Raw genomic sequence first — 14,442 nt, forward strand, 5'->3', positions numbered from 1 at the left:
ACAAATTGCAGTTTCCCCCTATTATGTACAAGGATTCTTAATAAGCATTGTACCAGAACAGCAGCCACATCCATGCTTACTACAGCACGCTGATTTTGAACTTGTGGGAAATTACAACAGCAAGTTTGCAATATAATGTTATCTGCTGCTCGGAGGGGAAAATATCACACCGGATGCTTACGAGTCACTGGCTCTCTCTAAAGCAGTACCCTGGTTCTTATGAACCGAGACATTTTCAGAGTATTTCTTTCCTTCATACTGACCTGTCTACTTCATCACGAGCAACTATGTCTCCTTTCTTTAAGGCTTTAATAGCAAACATTTCATTTGTATTTTTATACTCTGCCAAAAGGACCTGAAACAAAAAGCAATATTCGGTGATTATACTTTCCACTACACTGATTGACAAAATTCTATTTTTCCGTGAACATTCCTCCTCCCCACAAAAAATGTTGATTTTAAAATTGTTTTAGACTGATCAGCATGCTGACTGAGCATACAGAAATTGTTTATCTTACAAAATCAGGGTTCCTACATATAGCACGCAGCTGAAAAGAGAAGTTTAAGGCCAGGAAATACAAATATGTGGAAAAAGGGACAAAACTAATCTTGTCCAACGTACCTTCCCAAAGTGTCCTCTCCCCAGAACAGCACAACATCGGAAGTCCTGTAAACTAAACTGAAATCTCTGTTGCGTTCTGAAATATAGCAATTTTTTAAAGTGAGTAAGAATTTCTGTTCAATATGAAGCTATGAATATACAAAGCCAAAGGACAACTTACCTCCTATCTTCCGGTTCTCGTATAGTATACTCTATACCAGAGTTTGAAACTTGAGTCTCACAAATAATTTCCGGCTGAAGTTTGGGGACAAAATTATTTCTGCCATGCTCAAAATCAAATGTTTCTGCATCCTGTGAAATGTGTAGAAGAAAAAAAATCTGAAGATTTAAAAAAATGAAAGTTGCTAGAAACTGGGGAAAGTGCAGTCTATCTGAAAGAATAATGATACAGCAATCAGTTTTTAATTTGGGATTATGGGATTCAGGATCTCAGCTTGATACACTTGCAAACTTTTTTTTATGACCACCCTCATAATAAAGTAATTGAACAGGCTGCCTCTTCTACACTAAGACTCTTTTCTCATCACAGGCATATGCTTCTAGGGAGGCCCATATTACAACTGAGATGAGAAAAGTGAAGGGACAGAATCTCTCTCCATTGCTGGGCAAAAGTTTTGGAATGCTCTGCCCCAGGAGGAACACTGGGACTTATTTTCAGAGGGTTGTGGGAAGCTTTCTTGTTTTGGCAGGCTTTTCAGAAGATATAAGCATTGTGGATACTTATGTCTTCATGGGTTGTTATCTACTATTATGTATCTTATTAGATGCTAACAGTTTTTATGGTTGCATGAATTAAAATTACAATTAAAAGGAACAATATTAGCCAGATATTAGCAGCTGCTTTATACCAAGTCAGATCACTGATCACCCAGCTGATTATATAGTGACTGGCAGCAGTTCTCTGGGATCTCAGGAAGAATATTAAGTTCTCCCAACAGCTAAACAAAACACACTATGGTCACAACTAATTAATATTAATTCTTAGAGTAGGGTTTGGTGAAAATATTCAGGACATTAAAGGCAGAGATCCTAATATCCATCCACCAGGCTCTATATACAATGAATAAGGCTTTAACTTTTATTTCTTGGTAATTGTTTCTCATGCTCTATCACAAAAGTCTCTGGAAATGCAGAGGAACTACAAACAGTATGAAAACCGAAACGTCACACAGAGCTAAAGTAGATCTCCTATTTGAAGAAAAGCAGCCAATAAGTTCCCTGTCGAAGTATAAAACTTCAAACTGTTATTTGGATTTTAGCTTAATAGTCTGTTTTTTTTAATATATCAAGTGCTTTTTTTGGCATAATCATTTGAAGCAGTCATGCATAAGATCCTCCAAACACTACTTATATACCTGGGCCGAGAGATCTGAATGCAGAAAGTGTCAATGATAGCGAGCTGTACATAGAAACCAAATCAAGGGTACAATTCTTATGACCACATAATATTTAAGTGCAACATTTCTAAAAGTTTTCATTGCAATAACCTATTCAATTATTCCAAAAGAGAAGGCTTGCCTGAGTGGGTGTAGCTGGAGCCTTTGGCTCAGGTGAAGGTTCACTTATTTCTCCAAGAGAAGAAGCACGTGGTGGAGTAAGTGGGGATTCGGATTCAAGTTCAAATTCCAATTTGGTTACAGGGGAGTCGCTTAAAGAAAGCAATTTGCTTAGTGAGCATGGTGACAATTTTGGCAAACAAAACTAGATATGATAAACATTCATTTACAGCTTCTACTCCAGGTAAGATATCCTAGAAGAGTAAATAAGGTCATCTTCCCTTTTACATTACAGTAGTTCCCCCATCACTTTCCTATGTGAAAGATGCTCAACATTTCTTTGCCTTTTACCTCGCTGCTGATGTTAGCTCAGGAATACGAGCATCAACTACTGGCACCGTAGCAGGCACAGAAGCTTGAGGGCTGAAAGTGCCGGTATGATTGACTGTAGGAATAGCTCTTCTCACCAGCCTTCCCCAAGTGGCAATATTAATATTCATTTGAGGAGCTCTGAGAAATGTTTTGCCTGTGGAGAAAGAAATCACAGCACAAGTAATCTTCTTATCACCAAAAGCGATAATTAAAAGAAAATTCATATTCATTCGTTTATTATTTTTGATAAAAAAACCAAACAATCTTCCATATTTTCCCAAGTAATGAACTTTAAAAAACACACCCTAATTTTGTTATTTGAAGCCTCATCTACAAATTCTAAACAAATATTTTACATGGAATTCTGACAATTTATCATCACCTTTCTATTCCGCTGGTAGGACTATTTCAATATTAATTTTCTAACACAGTGTTCAATCCATAAAAAATGTGTTACCTTGTTGCTTTGAGAAAATCTTTTTCTGTCTTTGAAGTTTTGGCCTCCTTTCGATAACTGGATTAAAAAACGTAACCTGCAGTTCAATGAAGTAGTTTTAAAATTAATTTTCAAAGTACTGACTCACAGAACTTGTATCTTTAAAAAATATATTCAGTACATGTGCCATTACCTCAGCAAACAGAGTGCCCTGGGGCTCAAGATAGAGACACATCCCATGTCGCTGATTATCTAAGAAGTCTTCTAACCTTAGAAACTTCACTGCACACAGAGATCTCCAATCACGCCAATAAACAGAAATTTCTAATTCACGTGACTGAAGGGAAATTAGAAACACAATTTTAATATTAAATATTATGTCATTGCTACATTCCTGAAGGCCTGTTTTGGAGAAAAGAAAAGTGAAGCGCAGTTCATAATCTACCAGCAAAGATCCACTTGAGCAGCACAGTTCTGCAAAAATGACACGAGGATGGGAAAAAGTCACATAGGCAAGGACGTAGGTAAGGGGGTGGGGTGTCCCGGGTTTAAAATACCCCATTACATATCTGAAGTATTTTTAAGGTGGTTTTTTCAGTTTTTGGCCTGCAGGGGGCACAGTTTTGGGGCTAGCAGCATCAAATTTTCAGGGAGTTTTGGAGAGACTCACCGGGTTTGGTGAGGTTTGGTTCAGGGGGTCCAAAGTTATGGACTCCCAAAGGGGGTGCCCCATCTCCCATTGTTTTCAATGGGAGCTAATAGGAGATGGGGGCTACATCTTTGGATTCCCTGAACCAAACTTCACCAAACCTGGGTAGTATCATCAGGAGAGTCTCCTGAAGATACCCTGAAAGTTTGGTGCTGCTAGCTTAACAATTGCACCCCTGACAGCAGGCACCCCCCAAATTTCCCCAGATTCTCCTTTTAAATCCACCCCTTTCGGCATGGATTTAAAGGGAGAATCTGAGGTCCCCAGTTTAAACATTGAAAGTGATGCTGTTTCAGGGTGGGGGATAATCAGCCCCAAACAGCATCACTTTCAATGTTGTTTTAACTGGGGACCCCAGATTCTCCCTTTACGTGGATTTACAAGGAGAATTTGGGCTCCCTAGTTTAAACACCATTGAAAGTGATGCTGTTTGCGGGTGGATTCCAGCATCACAGTGGCCATCCATGGGGGCGCGCGCGCGCAAAACTGGGCTCCATTTTCCCCAGCTACGCCTCTGCCCGGAGGGGAGGGCAGAATGGACTGCCGGCTGCGAGCCCAGCTGGTGGGGGGGGGGAAAGACGTGGGTGTCTGTTGTCCCTGGCCTCAGAGAGCTGCTTTTATAAGCACTGAGGCTGGGGTTTGGAGAGGCATGGCCACACCCCCAGGGGCAGGTGGGCCGTGTCCCCACCCCCTGAGCCCACCCCATAAAAAATCTATACCTACGTACCTGCACATAGGCAAAGCTTTTGATGCGGTTCCTTTCTTAGCTGCTGTTTCTACTCTGCTTGTTTATAGTGGAAAAGTAGCCCTATTGCTGCCCCTGCGTATGAGCCACTTTCTCTAGACATTTCTGAAGTGACTTGCAAATGGCAGGTAACTTATGAACTGTCCTTGAAGGTATGCCTACTAACAATGGTCAACCAAGTGGCAACAGTTGCAGAGTGAAATCATAAGCAGTCAAGAAGAACATTCTCCTTGTTCTCCTATGGCAACATAAAAAGGCACTTTACGTTATGCTCAGGAAGCTCCATGTAACATAACATCTCTTCAGATGTTTCTACAAGGCCTTTTGTGAAGTCTGAGGAATACGTTCCTAGCTATTTAAACCTGCTACTATAAAAACACCCACATATAAATTCAATAACATTTACTTTAAAGCAATTCATTTTATGAAAAAAAAAGAATAAAAACAAATGACTTTACTAGATAAATACATTTTTCAGAACCAGTTGTAGAACACACTAGCGCAAGTACTCCAACCCTCAAATGGCTGCCATAGCACTAGGAAGGCTGGGATCAACCAATTTATTGTCTGCTACTTCAATGGTGGATAAAAAATAAAGTACCATAGATTTATTTCAAAAGCAACTCTTTAATCTACAGTGCAGGCTAAGGTATGAATATTTTGTTTCATAGAAAAATCTCAAGTATCAGCTTACAAATACAAAGCAACCATTTTGTCCTGTCCACACAACACCCCCCCCCCCCCATGAAGAGGTTACAAGGAGAAGACCAGGTACATTTTCTATTATTATAGCAGCCACAGGCCTTTTACATTTCTGTAAATGTCTTCTTTTACATCCTAGATCACACTAAAGCTTCTCCTTGCAATTCTGTTTTTGCACATTAGATGAGGAAAACCAAATGAGAAGGACTGACAGCTCGCATGTGTGAATGGATTCAACATTCAGACCTTTCCTATGTTGTGTATGCATTCCAGGGAAAGTTTTTAAAAATGAGTACTGCTGGCTGAAATCTATACAACTGCTAAGGTCCATTGAAATCCACAACTTTTCTATACCTTTCCGACGATCCCACACATGTGCTTCATAGATATTATCTACAAGGGAATCCCTAACTATCACTTGAAGAAAGCATGTCAAAACAGTTGGATGGAATATGAACAACTTCCACCCTTTTTACATTTGACCTTTCTGATTAAAAAAAGATCAAATACCCTTAATTCAAATTAGGAATTTTTTGGGGAAAAAATCTGTCATATTTAACTTTGGAACAATTTCTAGGTACTGGCCATGTTTTTGCTATCTTACAAAATCCAGTAGAAAGATTAAGAAGACAGAATTTTAAACATTCTGACTTTAAGTGTATTTGCTTAGCTTGATATGAAACTTTACTTCAACTTTCCTTGATTCTTTTCAGTCTCATTATTCCAGGTATATATCATACATGTTCATTAATGAATGAAATGCTTTTATTAATGAAGGAAATGCTTTCTATCACCATGAATGTGAGCCCATTCAGTTCATTAAAAACTAGTAATACTATTGGCTTTTCACATGCCCTATGGACACATTGCAAGCGTTTCCTAAGTGTAAAGTGATGATCTGTATTTTGCAGCATTTTCACTTTTCTTGAAAGATGACTTTAAAAAATTGGAACTTCTTTTTTTTTTCAAACATATCAGCATTTTAAGTTTAATAAAGAACATGTGTTGTAAAAGATGAAACAACTTTCCCACAGGCTATTTTGAATTAATTCAGCCTTAAACCTGTATGAGATATAGGGAAATCAAAACACATGAGGAGAGGAAGAAGCGTATGAATGAAAGTGTCATTCATGTTACACACCATGGTTTAGAATTACATATGACCTTTTTATTGCACACAAAAAGCAACCTATTGAACTGGCAATCACTGTAAACAAAATAAGGAGGTTCTTACTCTATCTAGCTCCAGTGTAAACTTCTGATCCCATGACTGATTGGAAATAGGCTTCCAGCTAGTTTGATCAACCACAGTATTATCCAGTTTCAGAACAGCACAGACATCATCTGTAAATAAATCCACAAATTCTGCTTAAAGCTCTAAGAGGATTTTCCAGACACAAAACAGCTGAGTGTTTGAACTTCTTGCAAAAACACTGGCAAGAATCAATTATGCAATTGAAATAGAAAAAAAAATCGGACTCAAGGATTTTTAACCATTGTTAAATGTAAAGCCTATTTAAAATCATTACAGCTCTCCAAGCCCTACTATTGTCCTATAGCAAACTTATACATCACTCTCATTGAAATGTATATACAGTTAACCTAACATCACTAGCGGCCTCTCTAATTAGCTACCATTACTGACAATGACTAATTCTGGAATGTGAGAGGTACCTTAGGAAACAAAGTCCACTGTTTCAGAATACCCAAGCTGAACTCCTGTTTGATTTTGAGTCAAGCCTTCCCCACTACCCAAGTCACAACTGCCCCTTTCCCATTTAAACTTAAATGGAAGGGGGAAATGGTTGGCACTGGTGTTCCATGACACTGCATAATGTTACCACACCAGCATCTCTGGGGAAATGTAATTTCCTAGGGTTCCCCAGCAACATTGCAATCCAGAAGAAAACAAATGCTCTGAAACCAGAACTGCAATTCCAAGAACTTCATTAGGATTCTGGACAGACCTACTGAGGATAGTACTGCAGGTCTCCTTGAGATAAGATCATATTATTGATGCTGCAACCAGCAGGTAATTTTTGTACAAAGGGTGCCACTTTTGGTCACCCTGAGTCCTGACATTGTCTCGAATAGTCAATGAGAGTCCGATGGCAAACAAACTTTGGAGAGGATTCGGAGATAATACAATTTATTTTCTAATGTCTTTCTTTAATTTGTTTCAGCCAAATCCATTCCAAATTTAGATGAGGGCCTTGGGCTTACTAATAACTAGTCATCCCATCACTAGTTACCATAACATCTATGACACCCCAAGCCCTTTTGTAAGACTGAAACCTCTTACTAATGCTTCCAACAGCACTGTTCAAGCTGCTCAGTAGCATGCCTTCAGTAACTGGCATCCAGTGGAACTGCACCCTCCCCCCTAAACTGCATCCATCTTGCCTACCTCTCTGAGTAGGAAGGACCAGGTGAGAGGTGGGTGTGCAGGGGGGATGAGTGGCGAACCAGCGGGCAGGCCAGCCAAGCGGCAAGCAAGTGGGACGGGTAAGCAGGCTGGTTTGGCACGCAGGACGGTGAGCGATGTGGCGGCCTGTTTCTTTCTGCCTCTGCCCCCCCATCAGGCTCTGCTTGCTCCTGGAAGCAGTGGCGTAGGAGGTTAAGAGCTCGTGTATCTAATCTGGAGGAACCGGGTTTGATTCCCAGCTCTGCCGCCTGAGCTGTGGAGGCTTATCTGGGGAATTCAGATTAGCCTGTACACTCCCACACGGGCGAGCGTGGTGGCGTTGGGCTAGTCACAGCTTCTGAGGGCTCTCTCAGCCCCACCCACCTCACAGGGTGTTTGTTGTGAGGGGGGAAGGGCAAGGAGATTGTAAGCCCCTTTGAGTCTCCTGCAGGAGAGAAAGGGGGGATATAAATCCAAACTCTTCTTCTTCTTCTTCCTGGGGTGGCTGCTGCTAGGCCAAACAGGAGGGAGTCAGTTGTTCCTGGGGGACTGGCCAAATATGCCCCCCATGTGACTCTTGAAAGGGACGTTTGGGTCGTATGCCCCCTCCCCCCAGATAAGCTACCAAAGTTGCTACTGCTGCAGAATAGTCCCACATAAATAGTCTCACATAAATAGTTCCACCTATTCTGAAACTTTCAATAGTGTTTGCTTTTACTAATGCTTAATAAAAGCCTCTTGGAAATTTTTTATAAGAGATACTCAACTGGACAGATCATCTGCTTTCAGAAGATTCCGGCTACTCCCGCTTTTGCTTTTACTGGTTCGGCTCATAAAAGATGATCTGGCTTCACTTGGACTCCATCCAGGAACAGTAATGGATGTGGCTTTCGATCGACCAGGTACGTTCTCCAAAATATCTTGGCAACCCATGAGTCTAACTTCCAAAGTACCTGCAACAAGACAGCCTTTACTCAAATTCCTAGCAAACCACCTACTTCAATCAATGTGAACATCTCATGAATGTTGACAGTGCTGGCAGCTCAAAAATGTTCACAAGATGGTCTAAAGCCCTTATACGCACATACCTTATTTTAACTAGATGAGATGGCTACAATGAAATGGCTGCTTCATGTACTAGCAAAGATTTTTTTAAAACTGTATCATTTCCAAGAAACTCTATATCCTTCAAGAATATGAAACAGCTACCATGTCTAGCTGTAGAAATAGATTAATTCGGTAACAATATGCAAATCCAGGATACAAATACTCTAACTTATTCTAGCTTCTATATAATGTGAAGATGGCAGAATGCAACCCTACGTAGTGTGTGTGTATTACCAACTAGTTTTGCTGCAAGTTCAGTTTAAAAACTAAATTCATTTTGGGAAACACAAGCTAGCAGCTGTGCTAGTGCTTCTAATTTGGTTGTTTATTAAATAATTTAATAAACAACATATTAGGAACAGAGTTTTTATTCAACACCTGCTTCAAGTTAGCAAATAAAATCTACAGGGATATATTTAAGATCTTCATTACGCATACGAGATATCTTGGAACCTATTTCCTTTATGAAGTACTGCAATTACTGATGCACATACAGATTGTCAAGAGGAACTTTTGGACTATATGCTCTCAACTTTCATAACCCCTGTGCAGACGTTTATTCTTCTGGATTAGTGCCTCTTAATTTCTTGAATTTAATTACTTTAATCTAGAAAACTCATTAGCACAAGTAAATAGGAGATGCATTTTTATGCATTACTGCCATTTGTAATTCTCTCCTCAGGTTATTAACAAGTCATAATATTTTGTGGAAGTCTCACAAGAATTTTAAAAAATTTTCATCACAACTCCTTTGCACTGAATGAAGACAACACATTTCATGAATACGGTATTTGATGGCTAACTAGCAAGAAACCACTTAACGTGAGGAATAATGGCAAAATGCATTTAAAGCATTCTGGAAATAGAGCACATTACATCAATGATTCCAAAATATCAGGTCAGTCCCACCAACAGATAATTGCAACTTGCTGATGGGACATTAAACTGTTCGCAGCTTTTGATTTGCACAAACCACTGGGAGAGAGACTTGGAAATGGGATCTCTAACAGTTATTCATATGGCAGTTCTCATTCTGAATGTGTTTTGGGGCAGTGCATTATAATCTTAAGAGAGCCTCATCTCAAAAACAGCATTAATTAAGAAAAATAATCTTTCTAACCAAAATTCATGGAAATCAACATTTAGAAACTTATGATAGGTCAACAAACAAGACATGAATTATAATTAGTAAATTAGTGCACACAACATTTCCAGAAAATGTCCACTTTAAGAAAACAACAATTATGTCAGTCAGTATTGATTTTTACTCCTTTACATGCTATAAATATTCAGCATAACAAAATACTTAATTATTCCCGTATGTTTTAAATAAAGGAAACACTAAAAGCCATGCTTCAACAAACCTGTTAAGGCTGCTGGTTTGGATAATGTGCTATATTGATTCTGTGTAGATATCATGCTTTGCCGTGGACTTAATGTTGGTGATGACACAAGTGAAAGTTCTTCTATAATAATACTGCTTTTGGGATGGTTTTTAGGGAGTTCATTAAGTCTTTGTTCTAATGAATACTTTAAGAGGTCCAATTTCTGGCTTGATTCATTGAACCTTGCTTGAGCCTTGTTCAATGAAAAAAGAAAGAATGAGTTAAGGAAAACATATTTAAATACAATAGTTAAATTTATCTTAAAGTACTTAAATTCAAATAGATTTATCATGTTACAATTACTTCTGAGAGAGCTTTTCTGTCAGTAACCTTTCCCGATCCAAGCAACTTCATAACATTTTTTGCTCCTTCTGCTACTGCGTACTCTATCCTAAAATGATGCCGCAACTCCTCCATTCGAAGCTCAAGTGGGCTTATCACAGGCTTAGCTAGAAAAAAGCACATATATATTCAACATGAATTGGTTCTTTTAACATGCAAAACTGTTTAACAGATTAATACAAGAATGATAAGCTAAAACTTGATAGCACAATTAAGTCCAGCCTTGGCAATTTCTCTTTGGCTGTAACAGTGATGTGAATAAATGGGAGGGGACGGAAGGGATGGGATGTCAAGCATGGGAGTAAGGGAGGGGATGGGAGCGAGTGAGTGAGGGATGGCATGCAAGGGAGGGGGAGGGGCCCCGGTATCTGGACATGGCCCACCCACCCTAGCGGAGGGGGAGGGAAGGTTGCCATGCATAAGGAAACTAGAGAATCTGAGGGTGGTACCTCCCCTTCCCCTAGTATTCCCCTTCTCTTCCCTTCCTTCCCCTTATCCTAGCATTCAATCATATTGAAACAAATGGATGTATGCACATATACAATCTCATTCAAGATTCTATCAACAGTTTAGAGAAAGCTCTACTTTAGTTCTTCACCATTATCAAAAGCCAATTCATTAGTTTGGACCGCTTGAAGAATTTGCATCCTTATAACTTCTATCTTTGTTTTGCTGTCCTGCAGCATCTGTTGAGCTGTTGCAAGAAGCTTTCTATCCTAAGGGAGGGAGAGAGAGAAAGAGAATTTTTTAAAAAACATGAATTTCTAAATGAAACCAAAGAAACAGCAATTCAGGCTTTCTTTGTAGAATGCGAATTGTGATGTGAAAACCTCAAGGGACATCAGTTGTTACCAACAAGACCTGACTTTGATTCACAACCTCAATCTTTATTGATTGATTGATTGAATTTGATTTGCTAAACTGCCAATCCCTGAAGGGCTCTGGGCAGTGTACAGGTATTAAAACACTTTAAAAAATCAATTAATACGACAAATTTAAAGAAGAATAACTATACAAATTTCAAAATATAGTATTATATAAATGGAGACCGTAAAATACAATTTCACACAGCTCATCCCATCTGGGAGGAGGATCAGGCAATGATATTAACAGTGAATCAGATGTTATAGGAAACAGGGAACAGCCCATCAGTGGCTGGCCTCCCCAAAGGCCGGTGGAATAACTCTATCTTGCAGGCCCTGCAGAACTGCTCCAAGTCCCACAGGGCCCTGATGGCTGGAGGCAGAGCATTTCACCAGGCGGGGGTCAGGACAGTGAAAGCCCTGCTCAGGTGGAGGCCAGCTGTATCATAAGGGGCTGGGGACCACCAGTAAATTGACCTCTGCCAAGCGCACCTGGTTGTATGTCAGGCACAGACCACTGAACAATTTTGGACCCAGTGGCACAAGAGCTAGCAGACTAAACAGTCCTTATTTACAGCACACTGAAGGCAATATATATGTTTTGATGATATGTTTATTGATTCTGTTTTTGATATTATGTTTTGAGGTTGTAGTATGATGTTATAATTACTGATGTTGTTATGTTGTTGTACACCACCCTGAGTCTTTCGGGGGAGGACGGTATATAAATTAAAGATATGATACAATTATCTTTCCCAGTACCAGGCGATCAGACCATTAATTATTCTGAATCCACATTTGCAAGAAATGCAAACACAGCAGACTGTCCAGTATTGTGATTAACATTTCCTTCCAAAGCCACATGCCACCAATCAAACCACGACCATCTCCAAACATACCACCATCTTGTCCAGAGTTCTCCTCTTTGCTCCCACAAATGAAAATATCCCTAGCGTGCTACACAGATTATGCTTAATCCTTCTGACTTTTAACTGAGGGCAGAGTTTGTCCCAAAACTTAATTTTTGTCCATCCAGGATTACCCTAGTTTTGTAAACAGTACTAATTGTGGACCTGTCTCTGTCTTCCCCTTTGGAGTATTTGCAGCCTAGACACTCAGACCCTGCCTTGGAAATAGAACTTTTGCTTGGACCTGCATGGATTGACCTTTTAGCTTCTCGTCTCTCCTCTTATTCCTTACTAGCAAATCCCTCACAGTTATTTCAGCAGGTTACTGCCCAGTTTAGGAGCATTACCCGCCCTACACCTTCTTTACCATAGAAGTAAGGCAGCAAAATAGGGCTTTTCTTTGTTTCATTGAGGCTATTTTAGTCTGGACTTAGAAAATGGACTAGAATCACAATAACATGTCCTTTTCGACTATGCTGTACATGTTTTGTCCTCCTCCCCAGTACAATGTCTTTTCCAGAGCGCTTTCCTTCTCCCTCCCCCAATCCCCCCTCTCTCCAATATTCCTAGAATCATGGTGGTATAGCATTTTTAAGCTGCAAAGTTTTAACAGAAAGATACAAACAATCTTAATGGAAGTTCTCGATGTGTTATGGTTCTCTTGAACAATTCAAAGTTCAGAGATCACAACTAAAATGGTATGCTATTGTATTTTAACACATTGCTTGTGATCAGAGTGTCCCTGTGTTGATTTTGATGGCATGCGGAACAAATACACTCTGGGCTTAAACTCCAGCAAACTCATATAGCTATTACAGACATTCAGCGATTCTAGAAATCAGTCAAAATAGAATTTACACCAGAATGTCATTGGCAGTTTTTTGCTCTACAGCTTATAGGGAAAAGATAGCTTTTTAATATTTGAAGATAATAGAATAAAGCTTGGAGGAAACAGCTCCCTTCCATGTTAGCAGTGCTATATTAAGATTAACAGTGTAATTTAACATGTATAACTGAAACAGTTCCCTGACAGCTACAAATTGAGTTTCAAAAAGGTCAGTGAACCATCAGGAAGCAATTCAAAGTGTCAACTCTAAGTCTGCAATCCATCTGACAGTAATCTGTGTTTTTTTTAGTCCTTTCTCCACATTCTAACTTCCACTCTCCAAGCTGTGGTTGTGGAGCAGCAATTTCCCTGGGTCTAAACTTTCCAAAGTAAGCTTTCCAGATCAAGCATTTTGAGTGGCAATGTTGGGGATTGAAGCATAGGGTTTTCAAAGATGCAAACTTGTGCCCTAGTAATGATCTTATTTGATAGTTCCTGCTTAAAGAAAAACATACTCTCCCAGGGCAAGTGCACTTGGTCAGTTTGCAACACAAAGGAATGTACAGGACTATGTTTTTAATTACACAGTCTCATAATATAGTCATTTAAGAGACTGTCAAACTACACAAGTCATTTTTAAATTTTATTTCATAGTATTACACACTTCTTTATTTAACATCATGCTCTGCAGATTTGGGATCAAACATTAATTACTCTTAATGGTTATGCTGTGCCAAATGCTACACTTTACATTGTTTGTCTTGCCCAAGATGCTTGCATTCACTCCAAAAAGCGTAGTGCTGTTTGTATGCAAGCTAGTAATGAAAGAGCACTTAGATGGATTTTCACAAATCATACCTTCGAAGAACCATTTGAATACATCTGGATCATATTCTCTGCTCCTTGTTTCACTTTCAGTTCTATATCCAGCTGTTTTTTTAAGGCCATCAATCTGTTATTTGTCGGAAAACGAGGATCACTGTTTGGTGTATCCGGGGTCCTAGGACAATCTGTAAATTACAGATAAATCAACTACGTGATAACAAGTCAACAACTGATTGTTTAAACAAACACCCACACTGTACTAAAAACTGAAAAGAAAGAAAAATCCTTTAATAAGCTGAGAGACTACTAAAGCAAGCAGTAATCAGTTTTCAGTTTTTCAGATGGGGATTGTTGCATACAAACTACAGTTGCCGGCTCCAGATTGGGAGACACCTGAAGATTTAGGGATGAAATTTGGGATTTGGGAGAGGAGGGAGCTCAGTAGGGTGTTATGCCATATGGTTCAACTTCCCTGGCAGTCATTTTTACTAGAGGGTCTGAATCATGATCGTCTGGACATCAGCTGTAATTCCAGGAGATATCCCAGGAGATAAAATAAACAAGAGCACACACAAAAATGTGGGTTCTTTCCCATATCAAAAATGTAACATGTGAATTACACACTTATTTTGAGGACCGAAACTAACAAACAGAAAACATTTCTTGGACAATTAGAACAAGATAAGGGAGTAGGCATCCT

The 14,442-nt window shown here is 39.4% G+C and overlaps 1 protein-coding gene across 3 annotated transcripts in view; it reads right to left on the reverse strand.

Annotated features, from left to right (window-relative positions):
• Positions 1 to 14,442, reverse strand: part of PKN2 (protein kinase N2) — a 73,149-nt gene that overhangs the window by 15,129 nt on the left and 43,578 nt on the right. For 2 of the 3 annotated variants that reach the window (XM_048496633.1, XM_048496635.1), the window contains exons 3-15: positions 13,776 to 13,927; positions 10,919 to 11,036; positions 10,282 to 10,427; positions 9,958 to 10,171; positions 8,254 to 8,439; positions 6,317 to 6,426; positions 3,120 to 3,263; positions 2,948 to 3,023; positions 2,470 to 2,644; positions 2,141 to 2,270; positions 783 to 940; positions 623 to 698; positions 264 to 355 (exon numbers count right to left, since the gene is read on the reverse strand). In XM_048496633.1, coding sequence (XP_048352590.1) covers positions 264 to 355; positions 623 to 698; positions 783 to 940; positions 2,141 to 2,270; positions 2,470 to 2,644; positions 2,948 to 3,023; positions 3,120 to 3,263; positions 6,317 to 6,426; positions 8,254 to 8,439; positions 9,958 to 10,171; positions 10,282 to 10,427; positions 10,919 to 11,036; positions 13,776 to 13,927 — 1,777 coding nt within the window. The remainder of the gene's footprint in view (positions 1 to 263; positions 356 to 622; positions 699 to 782; positions 941 to 2,140; positions 2,271 to 2,469; positions 2,645 to 2,947; positions 3,024 to 3,119; positions 3,264 to 6,316; positions 6,427 to 8,253; positions 8,440 to 9,957; positions 10,172 to 10,281; positions 10,428 to 10,918; positions 11,037 to 13,775; positions 13,928 to 14,442) is intronic. The other variant, XM_048496634.1, reaches the window with a different exon arrangement.

This window comes from Sphaerodactylus townsendi, linkage group LG05 (assembly GCF_021028975.2).
Source record: "Sphaerodactylus townsendi isolate TG3544 linkage group LG05, MPM_Stown_v2.3, whole genome shotgun sequence".
Taxonomy (NCBI): Eukaryota; Metazoa; Chordata; class Lepidosauria; order Squamata; family Sphaerodactylidae; genus Sphaerodactylus; species Sphaerodactylus townsendi.